The 25,050-nt window shown below is 42.8% G+C and overlaps 1 protein-coding gene and 1 long non-coding RNA gene across 4 annotated transcripts; one reads left to right on the top strand and one right to left on the bottom strand.

The window, feature by feature from the left end:
- Nucleotides 1-7,178: 7,178 nt before the first annotated feature.
- Fzd4 (frizzled class receptor 4) lies at nucleotides 7,179-16,451 on the bottom strand. Of its 2 annotated transcripts, none has more exons than XM_027942682.2 (2): nucleotides 15,821-16,451; nucleotides 7,179-13,580 (listed from the first exon to the last, which is right to left on the bottom strand). In XM_027942682.2, exons 1-2 carry the CDS (start codon nucleotides 16,103-16,105, stop codon nucleotides 12,252-12,254), a joined length of 1,614 nt encoding a protein of 537 aa, XP_027798483.1. In that variant the 5' UTR covers nucleotides 16,106-16,451; the 3' UTR covers nucleotides 7,179-12,251. The 2 variants fall into 2 exon arrangements, with proteins under 2 accessions (XP_027798483.1, XP_071472687.1); XM_071616586.1 differs by lacking the exon at nucleotides 15,821-16,451 and adding an exon at nucleotides 14,421-15,504.
- A 196-nt stretch (nucleotides 16,452-16,647) lies between these two features.
- LOC139706898 (uncharacterized) lies at nucleotides 16,648-19,165 on the top strand. 2 transcript variants are annotated; one of them, XR_011708587.1, is made up of 4 exons: nucleotides 16,648-16,734; nucleotides 17,065-17,285; nucleotides 17,546-17,710; nucleotides 18,821-19,165. It is a non-coding gene; the product is annotated as an uncharacterized lncRNA (long non-coding RNA). The 2 variants fall into 2 exon arrangements; XR_011708586.1 differs by lacking the exon at nucleotides 16,648-16,734 and having other exon boundaries at nucleotides 16,936-17,285.
- The last annotated feature ends 5,885 nt before the right edge of the window (nucleotides 19,166-25,050 follow it).

Raw genomic sequence — 25,050 nt, forward strand, 5'->3', positions numbered from 1 at the left:
TGGATGTGGAGGGACAATGGCTTCTCTGATATCCCTATCACTTCTCTCCTTAGAAATCAGCCACCAGAAAACTCTGGAGAACAGTACAGACCCCCTGCAAAGCACTCAGAAATGTCAGGCAGTAAGCCAGCAGTGTGTCTTTAAGGTGCCAAGGAAACACACTCCCAGAACAAGACCACTCACAGAACAAAGCACACTCTCAGAACAAGACTACTCCAGTAACACACAGCCAAATGAGAGGAGGCCTTTTCGAAAATATTGCTCCCTTGATATATTGATGTGTGTCCTCTGCCCAGCTTCACATTTTTCACTCCCTCTTAAATGGGGGTAGTTTAGCCCTAGGAGATGTGTGGACTCAGAGGAAGAGACATCAGTCAAGAGAAGAGAGCGTGGCCAGAAACATAAAAGGGAAATGTTTCCCTGCCATAACTTTGCAGGATTCTCAGGCTATAGGGCCACTAAGAAGCGCTTGTAAGGCATATGTTTCTTCCTGAGCAAAGACATAAACAAAAAATCTTGATTTCTGAGATACGGTATTATAATCAATATTCTGCCTTGGAGCGGTTCTGCCTCCACTCACCACTAGGTGTCATGAGAATCCTGTTTGAAAAAAAAAAAAAAACACGCTTCAAAAATGCTGACCTAAAAATCATTTCCCTTTCTTCAAAGTTCTCAGTAAAAAAAAAAATATATATATATATATTTAATTAGAGGAAACATCGCATTGTGACTGTTCAGAACTTACCTTACAAAATGATTATAATTCCTTCAGAGGACCTGCAAATACAGTGGATCCTACAGGATCATAACAAATAGATTTTTGTTGAAATATCTGTGGTAAATGTGTGTCTTACAGGAAATTCCATTGCGTTTACACTATTTATTTAATAGAAATAATCTCTGCGATTATTTGCATTTATTTCTGAAGGAGGATGTTTTTCCTTCCTCAGAATAAGTTCAGGAAATGAGTGAAGTGTTCAGGAAGTTAGCTAAATGCTGATGTAAATCCAAAAGGAAGGTCTGTTGTTTAAAAAAAAAAAGGAGGAGGGGACAAAAAAAACCTAGGAAGTGGTTTTCTTGCTCACTTGTGGAAAATGTTATACAGAATTTCTGATTGAAAGGGAAGAGGACCAGGAAAAACGTGTGTGCCTATGATATCTTTTTCAGTGGATCTGTTAGGCAATACCGACTTTTACTGATAACAGTAGCCATCAAAGAAAACTGTGTCAAGAAAGAAAACCTAGATAGGAGACATGCCTGAGATTAAGTTTCTACAAAATTAAGCCTTTATGATGGAATTGTTTCAGCTACATCGCGACATAAGTCATGGTAGAAAACTCTTAGTTCCAACAAGCTGGTGGGTGCCTTAGCACTCCATAAATGACTGAACACTGCCCTCTATTACAATGGCTCTGTTCCTTCCGCTACCATTCGATGTCCTACTGATCCTGGACTAGCCTGAAGAGTCTTAATGCAGGCAAACCCAAGAGTCCAGCAGTGTTTGGTCAGTGCAGCCATGGGCTCAGGCCTGTGTGCTAGTTATCTGAAGTTAGTCATGTGAGGGTGTGCTGTATCAGATGTACAGAGAAAGCAGAACTCCTTGCCTCTGAAACACTAGAGTACATTTTAGAAATAAAGATTTGGCTCATTGAACAGGGCCACAGAGGACACAGCCAGTTGTGTTTTCTCTGAAAAAATTCCCCCTTGTTTCCATATCTCTGCTGCCTCCTTTATTCAGGCCCTAGTGGCTCTCATCCATGCCTCCAGCCTGCCTTCTTTCCAGCCCACAGTCCACCAACAGCCAGAGAAAAACCGAAAAAGCCACGTTGGTAAAGACACCAACATGGACATGAGCCTTCTTATTTTCAACCTCTTGCTGGCATTCCTGTGCCAAGCACAGGAGAGAATATGGCCTCCAAGGCCTTTTGTAACTTGGCCTCAGCCCACCTTCCCTCCCACTGCAAGAATCTTAGGCTCCTGTTACACTGAAATAACTTGCTGCCCCACACCTCCCTCAGGGCAACTCATGGCCACATTTATTCACACATTTATCTCTTTCACTTTGGGGAAAGGAGGACTACTGACCATGGACCTCTTTTACAGAACAATCTCTTTGAATTTCTAGAATTATGACTGGGAGTAGCAAAAGTAGAAAGTTCAGAGGAGACAAGGGAGACCTACCTACATAAATGCCCTACAGGGTGCAATTATTATAAAACAACACATATGCCTAGAAGAGATGTTCAACTGAGCTGGGTGCCATGGCACATGCTTGTAATCCCAGCTACTCAGGAGGCTGAGGCAGGAGGATCATTGGAAACTTAAAGAGACCCTATCTCAAAATAAAAGAAAAATAAAAAAGAGATGGGGGTATAGTTTAGTACTAGAGTACCACTGGGTTCATTCTCCCTTAACCACTCTCCCTCAAAAAAAAAAAAATATATATATATATATACACACACACACACACACACTCACACAATTGGAAGCAGTTAACTGAATATAATGATTAAGTATCTCCAAAATAAAACACTTAAAAAATATTAAAAGTATCTCCAATGGCACATCATGAATAAGTCCTAGTTTTTATATTTTACATATTGAATTTAGAGGGCAGCTGTGAGGAGTAGATCAAGTCTTAAAAGAGTAATGGTCTCTGTGATCCACATTTTTCCTCTTTTTCTTCTTCCCTACTCTCTCCTTGAAAATTGTGTGAGTCAGACAAGTCCTTTTATAGGTCAAATGACAAGATGACAGCAGTTCAGAAGCTGCTGCATTACACTGGGCACTCAGAAGACGTTCTACCAGACTGCACGGAACAAGGCTTAGATGAGCAGTTTAGGAGGAAATTACATAGTAAGTGTGAAAAGACTAGAAACACAGATTTAAGAGAGGGGGACAGAGGGAGCACGTGGTTTGCCATCATAAACTTCTGGAGACAAAGGATGTCTTATTCATCTCAGTGTCATCCACAGTACTTTCCCAGGACAGTGGCTGGCACATGATGGACCTTCATTCTGCCACTCAACAAATATTTACTAAGCAGTAGAGGATTTGTTTTTCCAGGTTTTTAAGCTTGTTAATAACAGCTGAATTCTTTCTCTGTTCCATCATCTGAATTTTGGGACTCTAAGCTGGACTTGTCTTTCATATTTTTTTTCTTTTAACATTTTTCCCTCTTTCCTTCCTTAGCCCACTCTAGTGTCATATATGCAGTAGACTTCAGTGATTATTTGTTGTGGGGAAGGAGAAAATAAAAGAGAGAAGAGAGACAACTTATTGGGTGAGTGATCACTCTCTTATCTATCTTTGAGGCTGGAGAATGTTCTGAGATTAGTGCCCTAGGATCTTTCCAGAAAGCCCTGCCAAACCAATAGCTATCGTCACCTTTGATTTCTTTCCTCTGCTATCCACATTTGTCACCAAAGATCCTCAGTGCCCTACCTAACAAGGTAACACTCTCCCTCCCTGCCTACTTTTCGTCTTTATTCCATTCCTCTCTTTATATTCATCCTGTCTTCTCTTCCTCTCTCCCTTCCTTTCTTTCTTCCTTCCTCAAATCTTCCTTAAACTAGTGCTCTGTGCCAGGCTGTGGAGACACAACAAGAAGCAGCACCAGGTGGCCAGGGAGCTCAGGAAGGGAAACAGACTCCTTCAGAGACCATTGTAAACAGTGCAGCCACACTCCCAGAGCCAAAGGTGCAGAGGCTTAAACCAACCAGTAGTGAGAAGGAAAGGAGGCAGGAAGTGACAATCAGAAGACTCAGGGAAGTTTTCCCAGAAGAGGCCACACAGACTTCAGCCCTGAAGGAAGAAGAAATGTAACCTAGCTGAAGAAAGACAGAAAGAACATTCCAGGCAGAGGGGAAAAGTACATATGCATGGGCAAGAGGTGAGAGGAAAATAATGAAAACCAGGACAGGTTCTTCTATGTGACTTATCAATTCTATCTCATGCCTTTATACTGTAGCCATTGACCTCATATCAAGTGAAATGATATAATCCTCAGGCATTTGGGGAAATTTAGATAGCCAATCATTTAATCTCTTAAATAGAAAGGCATTGATAATGTGGGCTAACCATGAGATTAAGCACGCACTTGGGTGAAAATAGGATTAGGTGTGAGGGAGATCCAAGTATCCCACCCCAAATGTGTTTCTTAGGCATACATCAAGTTGGTTATTCAGAGAAACTGCGGACCTCTGCAGACACATGCAATAGCTCTGAAAAGCTAACCTTAAAATAAATTTATATCTAGCTTTATTAGTAAACAGAGGAGATAGGCACAGCATTTTCCATCTGACATCCCTTCTTTCTGCCTAGCGAAGATCCCCAGAGGAAAGAGAGATTGGAGGTGTGGCACCTAGCCCAGATAGAGATTGCCTCAGAAGGCGGTGACCTGGGAGACTTCATCCACATTAAGAAGGCAACGCTTGCTCATGGGCCATGTATATTCTCTTCCATAACCTTCCATCATCTGCATCCCCTTCCTTCCCACTGGAGGGCCCAATCCCTACATCTTTGTTAAGCTCTATAGAAGGTTCAACTATTTTGCCCCCGCACCTCTGCCACCCTTTGCATCTCGAATTGAATGTGTGTGTGGTTCTCACACTTAGGCACACAATAAAATTTGTATGTTCTTTGTCCTATTGTAGGTTTATTTCAGACTAAACTTCTTCACAGAAAGAATTTAAAACTTCCCTATAGATGCTAACAGGAAACCAGATAGGAAACTAATGAAAATCAGGCAATTGATGAGAAACGTTAATACATTTGATATTGTATTCTCTCTCTGGGGAATTTAAGAAGTTGGAATCCTTCACCATGAAGGCTGATGAAATAATTCATGGGTCTCTTAGGCTTAGGATCAAAGAGACGGAAGGAAGAGGACAGAGTGGTCCTAGCAATTTCAGGTGATGCCAAGATCCACTTGGAAAACCTTTTGGACTAAATCTTTGCAGGTCTAATAGATTGTCAGGACATTTAGTGAGATGCTCCCAGTACTACCAACTCAGCTGCATTGCAAAGGAAAGCTGAGGAGAGGACAAATCCCTCTCCCAGTGTAGTTTATTTCCGTTCACAGAACCTCTAAAAACAGGAGGCAAGGCTGACCTCTTTAGTCAAGAGTCAGCTCAACTTTAAAATTATGATTGCTTGTGAAAGCTAAAACGGGAAAGAGAAAAAATCAGTTCTCAGGGCAGAAATGCTAAAAAACCCTTGGGCCACATTCCAGTTAGGGTCTTGGCCCTGCACATAGAGATTCTGTTGGGGAATGGGTAGGTGGGAAATCAGCCAAGAGTTCAAACAAGTTGTGTCAGGGATCATGGGGCTTACTCTAGAGGTGTCCAGTTTACGATAATGATATTTACTATAGTGATTATACCACATAATCCTTAAAAAATAGAAGCTCATGGTCAGTTCTTATTATTGAGAGAGATGTCTGCCAAAGTATTTACCCACTCTCAATGAACTACTTGCACTAAAGAAATCAAAGGAATTGAACATGTATTAGTTAGGGTCTCCATAACAAACTATCACAAACTGGGTGACTTAAGACAACAGAAATTTATTCTTGCACAGTTCTGGAGGCTAGAAGTCTGAAATCGAGGTTGGCTCCTTCTGGAGGCTCCAGGGAAGACTCCTCTATGCCTGTCTTCCAGCTGTCCTTGGGGTTTCTTGTTTGGTCTGCAGCTGTGTAACTTCAACCTCTGCCTTCACATGGCATTTTCCTGTGTCTGTGTCTAAATTTCCCTCTCATTAGATGGATACCATTTATTGGATTAGGACCCACCCTAATCTGGTATGAGCTCATTTTAACTTAATTACATCTGCAATGACCCTATTTTCCAAATAAGGTCACATTCACAGGTATTGAGGATTAGGGCTTCAACATAACTTTCAGAGGGACATAGTGCAACCCTTAGGAATGTAAAATGAAAACAAAATGAAATCCTGTGTAAAATAAAAACAAAACTCTGAGCTAGGAATCAGAAGCTCTGACTACCCAACCTACTAACTCCCCTTTGGGTTACCCTTGCCCTCTATAAGTCTTGGCTTCTCCTCTCTAAAGGCAGATAAGGCTTGCCTTACTTCAGAAATGCCAACAGAATAAAAGAAAATTGTGTGAAGCATTTTCTATTGGGAAAGTGTTTCTACAAGTGCAAGGGATTATTATGAATTCATTCCAGATTGTGTTGACTTTTCCTTAACTTCATAACTACTTAATGAGTAGGTAATGGAACGAGAAACACAGTCTGTCTTATAGGGAAGAGAATTTAAATTACATGCCTCCCTTCAGTTAGGGTTTGAGATAAAAGTACAATAGCAATCTGTAGATAAGGAGAGTAGTATTGCAAATCCTTGTACACTGGGCTTTTACTGACCTAAGACGAATGGTATTCAAGTGGAGCTGAAGGGTGGGAAGCAATTTAAAAGCCAACCAAGAGAGTTGATCTCATTTGGGACATCAGCAGATATCTCCAATGGCAGTGGCCCTCCTTCCCTTTCTATGTGGTCCACAATATTATTGGATCCTATGACAACCTCCTGATAATTGCTTTGATTGTGTTTTGTCTGATGACTTTTCTGGATATAGGGACATAGACCACCCAACTTATAAAATTAGCTAAGGAAGACATTTTCTTGACTAACGATGAAACTTATCCATGTCTATTACACGAAACAGAACAATTGTGTGCCAGGAAAAAAAAAAATGTTAAAAATTCAAAGTTAAAAGAAATTTAAATAGGGTTGGGGAGAGACTTCCTTTTTTGGAAGATTGACGCCACAGTGGTGATAAGAAAACTTTCCTGACCACCAAATTAAGTCAATGGGACTGGGAAGGTAAAGATGGCCACCCCTCAAAATGCCAAGAAAGGTGTCATCGGGATAACAACTTGAGAGCTACAGTTACATCCAAAGCATCATGTGATCCACTTGAGTGCTACTCATGACCACAGTGGTGATAAATTCTGTTGACCTTGGATTGTGGGGGTTTGCTGACCCAGGAGAAATCCCAGAGGGGAAAAAATAGCACTAGCAAAAAAAGAAACAAAGAAGCTCTCGGAAAGCATTTCTCAATCTGTCCTGCAAACGGGATCCTCTATTTCTCATTGCTGAGTATGTGTGCTCCCCAGGGGCCACAACACACTTCAGTAACATGCCAAATCACACACCACTTAATAAACAAAACTTTATTTTCCTTTAATACAAAAATTAAATAGCAAAGGTTTTTTTTGTACAGTGATAAATTAGAAATTTACAGTACAGACATCAATGCAGACATACTTTTGTACATCCTTAAAAGCAGGGTCCATTTCCTTTGAAATTCAGCAATTCTTTCAGGGAAAGTGTAGAAGGAGTTACATATATAGGTACCTCTATATGGAACATCTGAAAATCCCCCAGGTTGGCCTCCAGGTTTCTGGAGCTGTGGGGTGGCATAAGGATCCAAGAAAAGGCCCCAGACCAACTAGCTTGACTGCTGCACAAAGCAGGTTAGGTATAGCAGTTAACATCTTTCTTATGAAGAACTCAAAGGGTCTTCATGCTTAGACCTTCTAAAGCCTCACAACACCCTGTGAGGTAGAAGAAATTCAGAACCACCGACATGCCTCACTGGGAGAGCTCTAGAAAGCAGCTTACCCCTTCCAAAACACAGCCAAGTCAGAGTCTAAGCCTATTAACAGGATTTGGAAACTTTTTACCACCTGGGAGGGAAGATGGAACAAACCTTTGTGGGACAGAGCTGCTTTCACCCTTTTCAGAAGCCTTATGGGGTATGACAGTGGTCATGGACTGAATATTATCGGAGATCAAGGAGGTACAAAAGCTTTGAGGATATGGCTCATACAGGACCCCCAAAAGGCCCTCTATAAATTGCCTGGATGAATACTAGGAATTTGCTGATGCAAAGAAAGGAAATAGGTAAAGCAGAAACAGGCAACTATCAAGGCAACTAGGCTAGCGAGGGAAGAGGCATATGAGGGGCATCTGTGGCTCACTTCCCTCCTGGTACTGTCAAGCATGCTATTACTGCACATATGTATGGCAAGAGGCAGCAACAGAAAACCTCTATCCAGGCTACAGTGAAACAAAAATCCATTATTTAAGCTTCTAGGATCTGTTTCCAGGTAGGAGCAAAATGCTCTCATAGTAGTTTCCAAGATCTGTGACCTAGCCATGGAGGAAAAATGATAACCCAGGTCCTTTGCCAGATATGATGCAAACCTAGACAGGGACTCTGAACTCAAGTACAATAAAGGGACATGGAGAACTGTCAGACTTATATGATAGGCTGGAATAGCAACTCTATCCAGTGCCTTCCATCACAGAATGAAATTCAGGATGTAGAAAGATTTTAAAAGGCTCCTTCCAAAATCTGTGCTCTGGCTCCTTTTCTTTTTTCCCCGCAACACTGGGGATCAACCCCGGGGTCTTATGCTTCACTTTGTGCATTCTACCACTGAGCCACATCTCCAGCCCTACGTGGCTCCCTTTCCTAACTGCTGCCAAAGATTGCACCTTCCTGGCAAAATCTTTTTAAACTGAGCCTGTCCCTTCAGGGTGAGTGTGTTGAGTTCATCTTTGTGTCGTCAGGTTCCAGCCTGGTTCTATCACAAAAAGAACTTAATTTTATAACCAGGAGGCCGAAGGGGTCCAGAGACATAGAGCTGGGGTTGTTGAATAGAATCACAATTCAGCATCTAATGCAGAAGTGCAGATGAAGGAATGACCAGGGAAAGGAAAGTCAGAAAGCGTGTTAAGGAAATGAAAAGTGTCACCCCTTCTCCGGTTTCAGGCCCCTAAGCAAGCTGCCAGTTCAGAAGCAGTCTCAGTGAACAGGAAATGGGTCTCCATTAAGGAAAAAGGATCTGAATCAACCAAGTAGTTCAACCGGATGGTTCTGGCCAGTTCTACCCTACTCCATGTTCCTCTGCCCTGAGGTTTAGCCTGCATAAGCCAAAGAAAGGAGTCTGCCAGAGATGAGGTTGGACAGAGGTGCCCTTGGCCCTGTTTAATAAAATCTCTGGAGACTGAGGGATTTTTGTAGAAAGCTACAAGCATACCTATTATACTAAATTTCAGAGAAAGAAAAATAAATCTAACTTTTCCTCTAGCAAGACACCGTCTTCAAATATTTCTACACAAATCCCAGGGAGCACCCAGAGCTCTGACTTGCCTACCCCCAAAATTATATTAGTGCAGGAGCTTGTTTCCTTGTAGCCTATTCTGAGTCTTCCTTGGGGATTTCTATGGAAATTGTCATGAAGCAAAGTTGATGCTTTTTGTCAAAACCCCTGTAATTGATTTGGAAGGAATCTTGGGAACGGATAAGAGATATGTTAAAGGTAGAAGGGCCCAAGAAGAGGTTTGTGGGAAGGAAACAGTAAAACAGATATGAATTCCAGAGGCCCCAAGTCCTTCAAAAAACCAATAGCAAAGTTTAGCAGACCCAAGTGCATCCCCACCCTAATACATCCCTTAGACAAACACAGCCTATCTCCCAGGACATCCCCAAGTGCCTAACACAGGGCTTTACACACAGTTGGCACTCAATAAATGTGCTGATAATTGACCTTTATTTTTTAAACAAATATCAATTTAAGAGGCAAAGGAGTCACTTGAAGTTTGTTGGTAACTGACTCCTCAGTCACAGAGTTCCTTTCCTGAAACTGTAAACACTCCATTGTCTGGAATGTGAAAGGAAAGGCCTATAACCCTGTTGCATTGCCAACACTACTAATCCAGTTTGCACCTATGGCTACTTCTGATCAAATGTGCCTTCTCCTGAGAAGGCAAGAGATTTGTTGAATTGACAGTGAAACTGCAAAACGTTGTCAGGACACTACTCCAGAACTCAGTAGTACAGGTTCACCTAAGTGCCCTTTTATTGTTAGGATTATTATTTAATCTTTGACCAATATTGCCCATCCCTCTGCTAGGTTCTGTCTTGGTCACAAAAATCACTGAAGTGTTACAAAGAATACTACATAACAAACCCCTCTACTCTAACACTAAGGCCAGTCCCCCCACTGCATGGTCCTTCTTTTCCCTGGGCCAGAATGTCTGCACAACTCCCCAGACACCAGAGCGGAGCGTGAGTAAGGGCAGGCTCTGCCCCTGGGTGCATGCTCCAGGGCCCTGGACAGCTATGGGAACTATCTGCAAGCAGCACGGAGTTCACATTTTACATTAGGCAATGCAATCAGATGAAATTACACTGGCCCTTCCCGGGATCAGTTCTCATGCTCCTATAGCTCTAACCCGAAGTCCAACCTAGGTACTCAGATCACATGAAGCAGCAGGGGCCACCCAGGCCCACAAAGTTTCTATCTAAAAAGTCTCAAGACTTTCTCTTCCAAACACATAATGCACTTTATGCGCATCTGGATCTCAGACTGCTCAATTATACACAAAAACAAAGAAGGAAGGGAAACATCAAACCATTGGTATAAAGCTCAATCAAAAAAAGCCATGCTTATTTTCAGAGTTCGATTACCTATTTGGAATTTGAGTCCCTAGAAATGTTTCTGAACTTAGAGTGCAATAGAAAAAGAAAAATGACCTTTTAAAAGGCATGGATTAATAAATGAGTCATTGCAAAGCAGTTGCTGAAGCAAAACATCATGTATGAGTTATAAGAAGAGCAACCTGTGACACTGACAACAAATTGTCCCAGATCTGGTGATTAGAAGGCCTAAGGCGAGTTAAGAGAAAGGCCAGTTAACAATTTTAAAAGAACTGGAATTTTTGATAGGTTGCTAGGGGGTGCCCCCTTGTGAGAAACGTAAAGCATAAATTTTAAAAGCTCTGGATACCTCTGCAAAAGGCAATTAAGAAACCTGTGCTGTTAGGGTTTGCAGTTCATTTCATATGGTCTACACTTTATTCCCTGCTAACCAATCCAGCTCCTGGCTGGCATTCTGGAGATTCATTAAGCACCATATAAATACTCCAGGCCACACTGCCTCCAATGAAATCTTATAAGGAGCCTTTGCCAATTACTAAGGAACAATTATGCACCAAGTAGTTGGATTAGCTGTCCTTAGTTCCCTTTACAAAACTGAATAAGTCTCCATGGTGGTAAGTAGACCAGACTCTGATAACATTCCTATGCCAAGGAAAAAAGGCACTATCATTCTAAGAATGCAGTTGACCATAGTTTTAAAGTCAGTTGAGTATACTATGTCATGGTCCAAGAATGCGCTTTTAATTGTAATTGACACACACAAATTACACAGTTAATCTGTGTGAATGCAAAGTTGCCAAGAAATTTAACATTTTAGCTCTTCCAGACTGGCGTCTGCACAGATGCAATCACACAAAGTAAAAATATATTAAGTCCCCATTGCTCAATGCAAGAGGTCTCTGGGGTTGCTAAGGTAAGTCAACCTAGTAAATCTCATTTTTCCTCTGAATTAAGTGATTGTCAGAACGTGAATCACCCTTCCTTTTCTCCTCATTAGGCATGCTGCAGTGCAAATATTCTATAAAAATAACTTTTGGGGGGTCATTAGTGTAAAACGAAGAAAACAGCAGCAGCCTAGAACAGAGATGTTGAAATTTAAAGAGAGAAAGAGAAGAAAAATCCACTGGATACCTTGTGTGTGTTAGTTCAGTACTTTTGTTTGTTCAAACAATTCTGTTTTATGACAAAGGCACTGGAAGATTTTGACACCACCTCTTGGGAGTGCAATCTACAAAGTTCTAAACAGAAGACAGTGCACCACAGATGTTTATGTTAGATCAGCCAAACTATAAAACTCTTGTAACACTTCTCTGAACCCAGCATTTCCAGTGTTTATAGATCACTTTGCTATCTGAAAGACCTAGTTAGTATTTAGAATTTAAAAGGATTTAAAAATTAATCTTTCTCCCTGCAAGTTACCAACTCACACTCAAATCCCACCCAGTAGAGAAAAACAGCATCACCCTGGACTTTTTGGATCTAGGCAGGACCTCCATGCTCCAAGCTGCAACCTGCTAAAGTGATCAACATCTTGATTTTTCACAGCATTGCAAGCCTCTAACTGGCTTTTCCATTTTGGATAATTTCAAAGTCTGCAGCAAGATCACTGCTTTTTATGATGCTGGGGTGGGGGGTGAGGGGTGGTGGGTTGATGGGGATCTCTTAAGTGTTGCTAGTTTGTTCAAACTGAGATTCACCACATAAAACTTTTAGTTGCACTTCCACAGAAATGCTGACAACCCCACTTCAAGATGAAGAAAGTGTGGAGTCTGGCTAAGCCTTACACCACAGTTTCATTGCCTTTCCCAGGCTTCACCCAACCATTCCCTCTCTTCTCTCTCTTTACCTTCCCAGAATTCACCAATCTGTTGGAACACTTCTGCCACGTGTGAAGCGTTTTGGCAGACCAGATCCACATGCCTGAAGTGATGCCCACAAGCAAAGACATAAAAATTTTCAACATTTCAACAGCCATATTGGAGTCATCTGCAGAATACCGAAAGATTGCCCAATTAGAAATTTCATAGAAATAACAGGCAATCACACAGGTTGCAGGAACAGTATACAGTACTGAGAAGACCCCAATCTTGACCATCAGTCTTTCCAATTTGTCTGTCTTTGTCCCATCCTTTTGAAGATTTGACCGAATTTTGAATAAGGCCACCAAACCTGCAGCAATGAACAAAGTTCCAATCACCAAATAAGTGAAGAGAGGGGCCACCACAAAGCCAGTGAGGGCATCAAGGTTTTGATTCCCAACATAGCACAGGCCAGTCAGTTCATCGGCATCCACCAATCTCATAATCAAGATGACAATAGTCTTCACTGCTGGGATGGCCCAGGCTGCAATGTGGAAATAAGAGCTGTGCATTTCAATGGCTTCATGACCCCATTTGAGTCCTGCTGCCAAAAACCAAGTGAGTGTCAGAATAACCCACCAAATGGAGCTGGCCATTCCAAAAAAGTACATCAGCAAGAAAATTATTGCACATCCTGTGTTCTTAAGTCCTTCTTGGATAAGAACGGGTTCTGCTGCCTCTTCAAAATCGCAGGATATCCTTTCCCGGCCTACAGTCAGCCTGACAATATAAGCAATGCTATAAATATTATAGCACATACTGAGAAATATGATGGGGCGCTCAGGGTAAGAAAACCTGGAAGAATCAATCAGAAAGGTCAGCACGGTGAAGGCAGTGGAGATGAAGCACAGGCTGGCCCACACCGCCATCCAGGTATCAGTGAACTCCTTGGCTGAGCGGCTGTATAAACCAGCATCGTAGCCACACTTAAGAACGCAGTTCAGGCTCCTTTTCACCCAAATATACTGATCTGAATTGGTTCCCACGGAGTGACACTCCTCCCCAGGCTGTACAGGGGTTTTGTGAGGTAAGGGCACCTCTTCGTCACCTGGCCCTTCCATGCACATGTGATTGTGGTCGTTCTGTGGTGGGAATTTGCTGCAATTTAGGCTCTCTGGCCAGGCAAATCCAAATTCCTTCAGGACCGGTTCACAGCGTCTCTTGACGGAAAGACACATACCGCCACATGGGCCAATGGGGATGTTGATCTTCTCTGTGCACATTGGCACATAAACCGAACAAAGGAAGAACTGGAAAAGTAACGAAATGAACAAAGAAAACAATGACTTGGAAGTTTGGCCAAATGCTTGCACAAAGTTGAGTGAATGCTTCCAAGCAATGTACATATATCTACTTTTAAACCAGCCTACTATGAGTCTGTTTACTCTGCCCTCAAACAAGGGTGCCTAATAATCCATCACTTTTATACACTTAGTTTGGCTCTAGTAGTCCTGTCCAGAGGAACATTAAATAAATACATACATAAATAAGAAGGGTCTTAAGAATTATATAATCCCTTTTCACATCATAACCCTTAAGAAAATAAACTTTTAAAAACTGGTTTTCAATCTCCCTCTCCTTTTTAGCTACTATTTGAAAAAGTTGAAGAGTCTAATAAAATAATTCATTTATTTAAGTGATGGGGTGCTCACTTTTTGTCCTCATTTTTTCAACACCTCAAAAATAAAAATAATGTGGGCTAGGGTTATAGCTCAGTGGTAAAGTGCCCGCCGGGCACGCGTGAGACACTGGGTTCGATCCTCAGCACCACATAAAAATAAAGTAAAGGTATTGTGTCCATCTACAACAACAACAAAAATATTAAAGAAAAAAATAAATGTAATGTAAATATATTTATACACACACATATCTTGTTAATATTCTCTTTTCCTCTATTTTATTCTTTACATTTTTAAAAATCAGTCCCATATTGAAAATGAAAATATACCAACAGAGACACTGTTAGACCCAAGGATAAGATAGATTGAGGTCTCTAGTCACTGGGGATTTGTTTGGCTAGGGTTTACTCAATGAATAGTAATAAAGCACAATAGGAAAATGTAAATGTTAAGTCCCTGAAACTGCAATACCAGCAGGGGAGAGTCCAGTTGCTGTCCTCAATTCCTCCAGCATTGATAAACAGTCTCCTTGGCTCCTTACAGATGTTGTCTATGAAGTCTAGAGTTACAAGTAACTATTTTCCAGCATGTAAAGGGATCCTGGCCTGTCCTTCAAAACAGCTTGGCTGCTTCCCCAGAATACATGTAATTAAAAATATATATCCCTGCAAAAGCTGTTTCTCCAACAAAATTGCCACTGATGTCAGGATATGTGCTGTTTCCAAACTGAGAGCTAGAGGATCATTTCTTAAGCTTTTATAACCTAGTTCTAAAGTTCTGAAATTTCCAAAGGGATATTCCACCAGCAACAGGTCTAATCCCATCCATCTTTCCAAAACCACAATCCAACTTTTAAAATGACCTATGTAAAAACATGCAGCTAGTAAGTAAGCTGTATGTCTGTTTCTTATCTCTCAGAAGTTGCAGCCAGAACCATAGATTTCTGAAGCTTTTAGCCTGGACAACTAATCTCTATTTTTTTCCCCCTCAACTGCTTTCTTTTCTAAATTTCTAAAAATCACTCAGTCTTCTCAACCAAAAACCAATGAATGTTAAGTTTTTAAATTTTCCTTTCAGTCTTTCCCCATAATGAATTGGTTGTTGCAAGATTACAATTACCCTACATATGCATATTCTTTCTTCACTTATTATTCTAAGACAATTTCTGTCATTACACATTACATATGTTTAAAAAATTTTAATGACTGCAAAAAAAAAAAAAATCTTCCAATCTACAAGCTAACTTCTGGAACTCCGTCTCTCCTTTCAAACACTAAATCTTACTTCAACCCTGAGGATGAGAAAGAACTCAAGTCAACCCAACTAACTCCTTCCTGTATGACCTCTAAAACCAGAGGGACGACGCAAGGAGGGGTCATTCCGCAGCAAACGGGCCGTAGTATTTTATTTAATAACTCATTCCCCAAAATAAGGAGAGAAAGAAGGTCCGTGAGGGACAGGGAAGGGAGGAGAAGTTCCTGTCTTCTTATCTCTCCTTCCAAGTCTTAACTCCATTTGGCTCCTCTGCCTAGGACTCGCCCACCGAGCAGTGGCTGGAATCCTTGGCAAAGATAACCCTCAGCTCCACTGGGGTTAGGGGCTTGGCCAGACATGGGTGGGCAGGGGAGAAAAACGGAAGGGCGGGGTGTAAGAGTGGGTTCTTTCTCAGGCCAAATGACTTACACAACGTTTTGGCTTCCAGTCCCTAAGTAGGGACAGAAAAGTGGTAGTGGGGTTGGAAATCACTTTTCCAGGAGTTTTGTAACCCTCAGGCTTGAAAGGGGTCTCGATTTAGCATGAGCTCTACCGGGGGAGTTTGGGGCATCTCTGCCCAAAGGGTCACGCCAGGGGTGGGGGTTAGGGACGCCCACCTGCAGCTGGCTGGAGCAGCCGTACTGAATCAGCGGCGTGAAAGTTGTCAGTTGGAGCTCGGCGTCCGTCTGCAGCTCGTGCCCCACCAGGTTGGGCATCTTGGTCACGTTGTAGCCGAGGTTCTGGCACATGGAGATGCGGATGGGGTCGCAACGCCGCTCCTCCTCGTCCCCGAAACTCCGTGCCCGCCCCAGCAGTAGGAGCAACTGCAGCAGCAGCCCCAGACTGAGCCCGACACCTCCGGGTGCCCCCGGGACGCTCGGCCCTGCGCCCCGCCAGGCCATGGCCAGAGCCCGGGGCAGCAGTGGCGGCGGCGGGGGCTGCTCCAGCAGACACCCCCAGTTTGCACGGGGGCGCCGGCTGCCCGCGCTGCTCCCAGCTCTGGGGAAGAGAGTGTGATAAGGCGCCAAGGGCGATGAGGGGGCAGTAGCCGCCTCTTAGGCAGCTGCGCGCGTCTGTGTGGGGTATCAGACGCCCGAGGCTGAGACCGAGGGACAGACTGCGAGGGTCATGGCTTCAGGCAGCTAGCCCATAACCTGGCGACCGCGAAGTCTGCTCGGCGTCTCAGCGAAGCCCGCCAGCACTCTGCGCCGCGCCGCTCTCACAACCCCAACCCTTCGCAGCCCTGGAGATTCTCTGGGCGGTGGCGAGGCGAGACGGACAGAGAGCCTCTCCAATGGGGTGGCGTCCCAGGCAGAGAGGGGCGGGGTTGGGGCGGGGTGGCTCTCCCACTGGAAGGGTCAGGCCTCAGCCCGCAGCCCCCCTTCTCCGATTCTCCCTCGCTCCCCGGACCGCCCCGCCCCGCCCCGCCAGCTTCCCGGCGCTCGTTTTCCTCCCACCCGGAGGCGTGCTGGGGCCAGGCGGCTACGAACCTAGTAGCTCTGGCCCAGCCAACTCGCTCCCTCTGTCCCAGGTGAGAAGTGAGGTCGCCTCGATGCCCCCTTTCTTGCCCTCCTTCCAGCTGTCACCTTGACCCTTGGCCACCTCCCCGTCGAGCATAAAAACGTGCACAAAGAACACAGGATTTGGATTTGCACAGATTGTGGCTTTAAATCTAGGTTGTGTGACCTTGAACAAATTGTCCAACCTCTTGGCGTCAGGTTCCTCGTCCTTAAAGTGACTTGGGAGGATTAGCGATGACGCGTAAAACGCGTAGCACGGTGCCTGGTACAACGCGAGTTCGCAGCTATTTTCACTCCCAACTAGCAGTGATTGGAGCTGGGCCCCCCTCTTCCCGCCCCAGACTCGGCCCAACCTGGTTCGGGAGCTGCCTGTCTCCAGCCGCGAAAGGGGGAGGCGTCCCGGAGCAGCCGACCAGCCGCCCAGCCGACGGTCTCGCGCTCCGATTTCCTCACCGTATGAAATGAAATTCCACAGGGGGATTCAAAAGGAAATGAGACCGGGACGCTCCGTGCTGCTCGGCCCGCCGCCCTTCCTGTCTTGGGGACACGGTTTCTAAATAAGGTTGGGATGGTGAGAGGGCGGGAGGGGGGAGGCTTGACCTGTGTGCTGGGGGCAAGAAGAAGCACAAGCACCAGGACTCTCCCTTCCCCAGCCTCCTGGCCCTACTTCCCTTCAACCTGCGCTCCTTTCTTTCTTATCCTGCTTCTGTGTGGTTATGGGGATCTGGAGATCTTGCGACCTGGGTACCCATTTAACTTTCCTTTTGCATTCTCAACCTCAGGGGCTTTGTGTGCTCTACCCTCTCTCTGCTTTACCGTTAGCCGGTGAAACTCCCAGCAGGTGGATTCCTAAACCGTTTACTTGTTGCCTGACTGTGGTGGAGCAACTGTGCCTCTCCAAGCCTCAAACTAACATCTGGCCAACTTCTGAGGGAAGTTCATGTCTACCTCACACAGTTGTTGAGAGAGTTAACTGAGATAACGCCTGTAAGTCATTTTGCACAATGTCTGGCACATAGTAAATGGCACAATAGTAAATGCTGAATAACTTGGTTATTGTTGGGTTTTGGGTTTTGTTTTCTTCTGGGACCACTAGACAAGGTCAGTTATAGGACAACCTCCTACTTTCCAGACGTGTTAAAGACATCTCTGGCAGCCCAGGTCTGAGGATATGGGTAGAGGGATTTCTACCCTCTTCCTGAGACCTTTTTGTTCAACACTTGCCACTGTTTTCCTGGGGCTTTTTATACCCTCCCATTTCAGCTGATTCTTGGCACGTAGCAGGGAGTAGGTATAAATTGGAGGAATGCACCATTAATGTAGTGCTCATATTTTGTCGTATATTTTTAGTTTTCTTATATTACCAACTCAACTTGACTGAGGGCAAGAATGTAATCAACTTCATTTGGTGTTTGGCTTTGTGCCTAGAACTAATTCGCAGGTCTGTGGTCATGGTCATAACCTCCCTGTGAAGGAGGCTGTATATCAGCCCCTTAAGGAGATTAGCAAACTGAGGCTAGAACCAAAGTAAGAGAAAATGACAGGACCAACCAGATCATGGCCCAATGGAAGCCCTTCAAAGAAGGAAATCAACATTATTTCCCCAGAAAAAGTCCCCATGTGGATATCAATGTACTCAGCAGTAAGGTTGAATCTTTGGTTTGAAGCACTTATGCTGAGACCATTAGACCATTAGACCACATGAGACCATTAGCCTACACAGAAGAATAGATAACCAGATGAACAGAGAAAATTATCTATTAATTATTTGGACTACAGAGATGAACATATCAAGTGAAGAGATTAAATAAATACCCGATCCCCATCCTCTAGGATCACACAGGAGACAAAGAATAAACAAACATCAGTAATGTTTGTTTATTACATTTACCATCAGTGTGGTAAATGTGCAGATAGAGAATTGTGGGTAAATCACAGGTGGAGGTAGCTGAGTTTGGAGGGCTACTCAACGGGGCTGACCTGCAGAATTCTGAGCCATTGAACAAAGCAGTTAGTGTGAAATTGGCCCTTCTCCTAGAGCAGGAAGGGGAGGGAGGCATGCTCCCTGCTAAAGGCACATGTGTATGGTTTATGAAGGAATGAACTCTCCGCAGTCAAGAGGAGGACCTGCTCCTCACACAGGGCACACAGAGAAGACATCAGGAGTGCTGAGTGAAAGAATGCTATTACCAACTCAATAAAAATAAAAGAGAACTCATGTAGAACCCTGACTCTGAGCCAAGCACTGTGTTCCATGACTTACATTCATTTCATTTATTTCTCACAACCTGAGAAGATATGTTTTGAGAGGTCAAGCAATTTACCCAAGATCACATAGTAAGTGGTGGAGAAGGCTCAGATGCAAATGGACCTGGCCCTAAACTGTGTGTGTGTGTGTGTGTGTGTGTGTGTGTGTGTGTGTGTGTTACTGCTCTCATAGAGGAAACTACTTAACACCTAGCCTAATCCACAGGTAAAGATGACCCTTTTGTGATCCTGACCTCCTTCTAGGCCTGGCATCCCTGCCTCAGCATGTTTGGAGCAACTGTCTCCTATGAGAACACTTGAAGAAGCCCCTTCCCTGTCAGAAGCTTTTCCTGTCAACAGCTTTTCTTTCTAGGTATTTTCCAAAAAAGAAAGCCAGGGGAATCACATTTCAGTCTGAATGTGGAAAGAAAACAAAGACCACAACTTAGGGCTAAGTCTGAATAGCCTGGAGCCCCTTCAGCCCCCCTCTCATGGAGTGGTTTACTCAGTCCACAACTGCCCCTGGTGACAGGCATGGCATGTTTGTCTTTGTTACAGTGACATGCACAGCATTTCTGAGAGGAAAAGATAGTGACGTGTGAATGGAACCTTCAGTTAACCTAAAGCCCTGGCCTGGGCCCCTAGTGGCTCTGGCCCTAGTGCAGGGCAGTTTCCTTGGTCCAGCCGGGAGTGGTAAAGATGCAGCCAGTTTGGAGCTGCCACAAACATGACTTCAGCGGCTGTTGGCCAGTTGGAGGGCTCTCTATTTGCATCTAATGAGGGGCCGGGTTCTAATTAACTCCTGTGATGTGTTAATTTTTCAACCTGACATTTTCTGCTCTAATAGATTCTTGTAATGGTTCCTAAATTAAAGGCTGCATTTAAAGACTAGAGTTTAGGTTAAACTCCATCACCTAAGGGGGTGGGAGCTGTAAACATCCTTTCCCTCCTAAAGGAAACCTCTCATTTGCAGTTCTTTGCTAACCCAATTAAGTGTTGAAGTGGTCACCCCAGAGCCTGCTTTTTATTTCCTGTGAAACAATCCAACTAATCCATATTCAGTAGCTTCCAAGAAAAGTCTTATTTCAACCACTCATGAAGAAACCAGCTTCTTTGAATCTAGGCAGAACATTTAGAACTCACAAAGAGTTGTCTTGATAGAAAATGCAAGAAAGTAGTTTATTATTACCCTGTTTGGTTTTTGAGGGAAAATTTTGCTGGTACTAAAACCCCGTAAGTATTGTGAATTTACTGAAAACAACAGAACCATAGGGAAATGCCAAGCCACATCCTATCAGTTTATAAATAGTCTGGGTGCTTCGTCTTCCCCTGCACCCAAACTAGTTATAAAACAAAACCATGTCTACTGAAGAAGGTGGAAGGGAACACTGATCTGGCTCCAAGTTGAGGAATCAAACATCCCAAAAGGCTAAGTGACAACTATTAACTGGCAGAGCCAAAGTCTCTTAGTCCATTGTACTACTAGTCAGGAGGGAAGCATCATCACCACTGAGATCTTGATGTCAAGGAATCAAAGTCCAGTAGTTCCTCCTACCCATATATTCAGCAAGCATAAGAAGGTAGTGATGGTTTAACACACAGATGAGAAACCAAGACCTCTGTGGGAGGCAAAAATTAATGAAGACACACTTTCTACCTCCACTACCTCATTTTGTTTCAGTATTTGACAAGCCATTAGCTGATGTCTAGAGATGGATTGTTACAGATGTGTCACTGCAGGTATGTAGACTTATAAAAGATGGTTTCTGCCTTCAAGAAGCTTTTAGTCACACTGGGGAAGATGAACATGAGACCAAAAGTGAAACAAGTTCTTTAAGGCAAGTACTTTTTCTTTGGACTCGCCCCATTCTCCCCCTAGTGTACATAAGGTTCTACATTATAAGGTTCTTGTTTATTCTTTGTCTGTTTCATTACCTTTGAGGTCAGAGGCTTTGTCCTGTTCTCCATTGTGCTCCTGATCAGAATAGAACCGGACCATTGAAGGCACTTAGTAGTTATTTGTTGAATAAATAAATGAATGTTGTAAGTGATAAGTGATCTGCTTTTTCAGAAGAGAGTCTTCATTATGGGCTGGGTATAGGCAACCACCAAAACACATCCAGTTAGATCATGAGTTAAAGCCTGGTTCAGAGCTTTCAGCTTTCTTCTGAAGTCATGTTTTGCCAATCATTTATCTTCTTCTTTATGTATTTTTTTAAATTTACAATGCCTATTCTTAAACACTTTTCAGTAGAACAATATTTTTGGCTAAAATCACCCTTTGATTCAGAGGCAAATGAGTTTCTCTACTTTGTGAATCAACAGAAGATAATCTCTTATCACGGTTTATTGGCTAATCAACCACTCATCTCATTGTCATCTGAAGCCATTGAGAATCAGATATGCCATGAGATAGATCTCAAGCCAAGGAATTTTAAGTCAGTGAATCACTTCTTGGTAAGTTTGTAGGAAAAAATGGACCGTGAACTTATCTTTGAGGGGTATGTATGTAAGTTTTCCAGAGACTCAGGGAAACAATGGGAAGAAGGCATATGAAATAATCTCTAAGAGGCAACACTTTCAACATGTAATTTTCTGATGAGAAATGAACAGGAATAAAAAGGATGCTACATAATGATCAAAGAGTGAACCAACTACATAATGTGAAAACATGAATTAGACTAGACAAGGAGGTAGTTTTCAAAACATGGCCTCAAATTCTTTGACATTCCTCCCATTGAAAAGCAGAGTTTGTGTTCCCTCTTCTTGAATCTGGAAGAGCTATGAATTCTCCAACCAATAGAAAACAACAGAACCAAATGACACTAAGTGACTTTAAAGGTATATCATAAAAGGCCATCCAGTTTCTACTTGTCTCCTGGAAAACTTACTTTGGAGATCTGAGCATCCTTTTAAGTAGCCCAACTTCTCTAAGGCACTATACAGGAGAGGTCACCTGCAGACTTCCTATATAATGTTCCCAAGATGAACTAGTTTTTCAGACAGCCCAAGACAGTTCCAGAAGTAAAGAAGCCGTCTTGAAAGTAGGTGCTTTGGCTCCAGCTGTTCCTGTTTTTTCAATCATCACTGCACATACATCCTGGAGCATAGAACCATCCTTGCTGTACCCTTTCCAGATTCCTGCCACACACAATCCATGATTATTATTATTTGATGTCTTTAAGTATAAATTGGTTTGTTTTTCAGCAACATGTAACCAGAACAGAATTAAGTTATCAAAGGAGAGAGTGATTTTGCTTGGAATAATAATAATAAAAAAAAGAATGAATACCATCCAAAGATGTTATGTCTTCTCCTGGGGATAGAGATAGCATGTTTTCAGTTGTGAGCCACAGTTGTATTGTGTGAACTGAAAGCATGATTTAAATGTTGAATTTCATCTGGAACTTAAGCTAAAAGAATTGTGTGTGTGAATGCCAACCTACAAGGAGCAGAATCAGGGTATTTGTACTGTGTCAATGTAGCAAGACTGGAACTATCTTTCTCAGAATTCCCTTCCCTATGTGGTTACTAACTAGGGTTGACCACAAGAGAAATTGTCACAAGAGTGGGAGGTAATAGAGAAACAGCATTTTCATGCTCTGAAAGTTAGTGGCAGATACCAGCACACCATGGAGTCACAAACATTTTCTTGGATCTTCTGGCTCCCCTGTTGGCATGGGCAGCACTCAGACTTGTAGCTCCTCTAACTCCTGAAGATATCTTTCATATTCTTCAAGTCCTGGCCAGATGAATGAATAGTTCTGTCACTAAGAGCTCTAGCTTCTGCAAGTCACCTGCTCAGTCAAGGTTAGAGGTGGTTTTTATCTATGGGTTTTCTTGATTCCCCAAAATTCAAACCTAGTTTTATTCCTTGACTGCAGGCCTGCCTGATCTGTATGACTTCAAGTACAACACCAGACAGAGGTAATACCTTGCATTAGAGTGTTTTACTGGCTTTCACAGTTCTGAAAGGTCTAATCCTTATGGTAAATTCTTTATTCTATCTCATTCATAGTGACTCCATATTTTTGATCAGATCTAACTGATATATCCCTTTAAAAAGATTCATATAATATTAGCACTTGGAAGCTACCATAGAATTCATCTCATCCACTCCTCACTTGATGAATGGGGAACTGAGGCTCCAAATTCAACTACCCAAGTGGCACACAAATAATGAGTTGAACCAGTCTGCTAACCTGCACCTACTATATCAGATCATATCATCTATACCCAAAACTTAAGTATTTAAGTGCCTCTATCAAGCACCAAATACTAAGTACTTTACATACATTATTTCATTTAGTCCACATTACCTCCAGAATTTATTTTAAATCTGAATTACTTCTCTTCATCCCCACTGCCATGAACATATAACCCTCATCAACTCTCACTTGATAACTGGCTCCTGACTTGCCCCCCTGGCTCACCAAGGATGCATTCTCTACACAACAAAAGGAATCTTTTAAAAGCTGCTCCAATGCATCAGGCCTACAAAGACCTGTGAGACCTGTTCCCATCTCCCTTTCTCTTCAGTCATACTCTCTGCCTTGTTCACCGCACTCTGGCCACCTTAACCTTCCCTCTCTTCCTAAAATGTGCCAAGCTAGTTCCTACCATAGTATTGTTGCTAGCCCCTCTGCCTAGACTCCCTCTCCTGGGTCTTCTCATGTTTGTTCCTTCCTGACAAATGTGATTTCCTCTGAGAGATCTTCCCTGAACACTCATGTCTCATTCTTACTTTCTGTTGGTCACTCCTCAGCCCTGTTTTATTTCTTTCACAGTGCTTATTGATGTATACCACTGTCCGGGGTATTTAATTGCTTGTTTATTTTCTCTCTCTTAACTGCAAGGTAAAGTCCATGAAGTCAGGGTATTGACTATCTTATACACTAGTATATCTCTAGTATAAACCTAGTAGGCGCTTAGTAAATATTTGATAAATGAGCAAAACTGTGTGGCAGTACTATAATTCTTTTGTTTTACATATCAGACAACAATGTGTGAGAAATTAAGAAACTTTCTTGAGGTTTCTCAGTAAATGGCAAGTTGCTGTTCTGACACGTTCTGTGTGACTGTACATCCTGTGTGGTGTTTAACCTCTGTTAGACAACTTTATTGTCTTTCCTCTCCACAGCTCTTCTCTGGGTGGAAAATTTATCCTAGTATATTGGAACTGCAAGGAGCCTTTAATAATCAGCTGCTTTCTTGCCTAGTCATTATAGTAAAGTTAGTCAATCAACAACTGTTTATTGAGTCTAGTAGGATACATTCCTAAGGTAACAAAAATTTCTCACCCAAAAAGGGTAGACATTAAGGATCACTCATTTATAGCATCCTGGGAATTTCCAAAAACCTTCATTTTTATTTGATTGTCCTTCAGTAGCCTTCCGTTGTTCAGTTTCAAGAATTTGATGGACTTATAGGTCTTCCTGCCTTATTTTTTCCTCTGTTACCTCTGTTATTTCTTTTTCCTTTAAGAATCCAAACCTGAGCTCGGTCTGGTGACCCACAAGCAAGAGAGGTGGGAGGGAAAGGGAGGGAGAAGGGGAATTGCACGGAAGATGGAAGGAGACCCTCATCATTATACAGAATACATGTATGAGGATGTGAGGGGAAAAAAAAAGAAGTGTGTCCCATTAGATTGGGTAGAGAGAAGTGATGGGAGAGGAGGGGAGGGGAAGGGGGGAAAGGAAAGACAACAGAATAAAATAGACATTATTATTGCTATATGTATATATGTGACTGCATGACCAATGTGATTCTGCAAACTGTACACTCAGAAAAATGAGAAATTGTACCCCATCTGATTCAAATGTATGATATATCAAGATCATTGTACTGTCATGTGTAACTAATTAAAACAAATTTTAAAAAAAGAATCCAAATCTAGCAGGGTATGATATTGCACTTCTATAATCCCAGTGGCCTGGGAGGCTGAGGCAGGAGGATCACAAGTTCAAGGCAAGCCTCTGCAATTTAGCAAGGCCCTAACCATCTCTCTCTCTCTCTCTCTCTCTCTCTCTCTCTCTCTCTCACACACACACACACACACACACACACACACACACATTTAT

This window comes from Marmota flaviventris, chromosome 9, assembly GCF_047511675.1.
Source record: "Marmota flaviventris isolate mMarFla1 chromosome 9, mMarFla1.hap1, whole genome shotgun sequence".
In the NCBI taxonomy this organism is placed as follows: Eukaryota; Metazoa; Chordata; class Mammalia; order Rodentia; family Sciuridae; genus Marmota; species Marmota flaviventris.

Bases quoted from the DNA above. Each gene is read 5' to 3' on its own strand.
- Fzd4 (XM_027942682.2), bottom strand. From the start codon at position 16,105: ATGGCCTGGCGGGGCGCAGGGCCGAGCGTCCCGGGGGCACCCGGAGGT. The intron at 13,581-15,820 runs GTGGGCGTCCCT...TTACTTTTCCAG, and splicing joins GCTGCTCCAGCCAGCTGCAG to TTCTTCCTTTGTTCGGTTTA.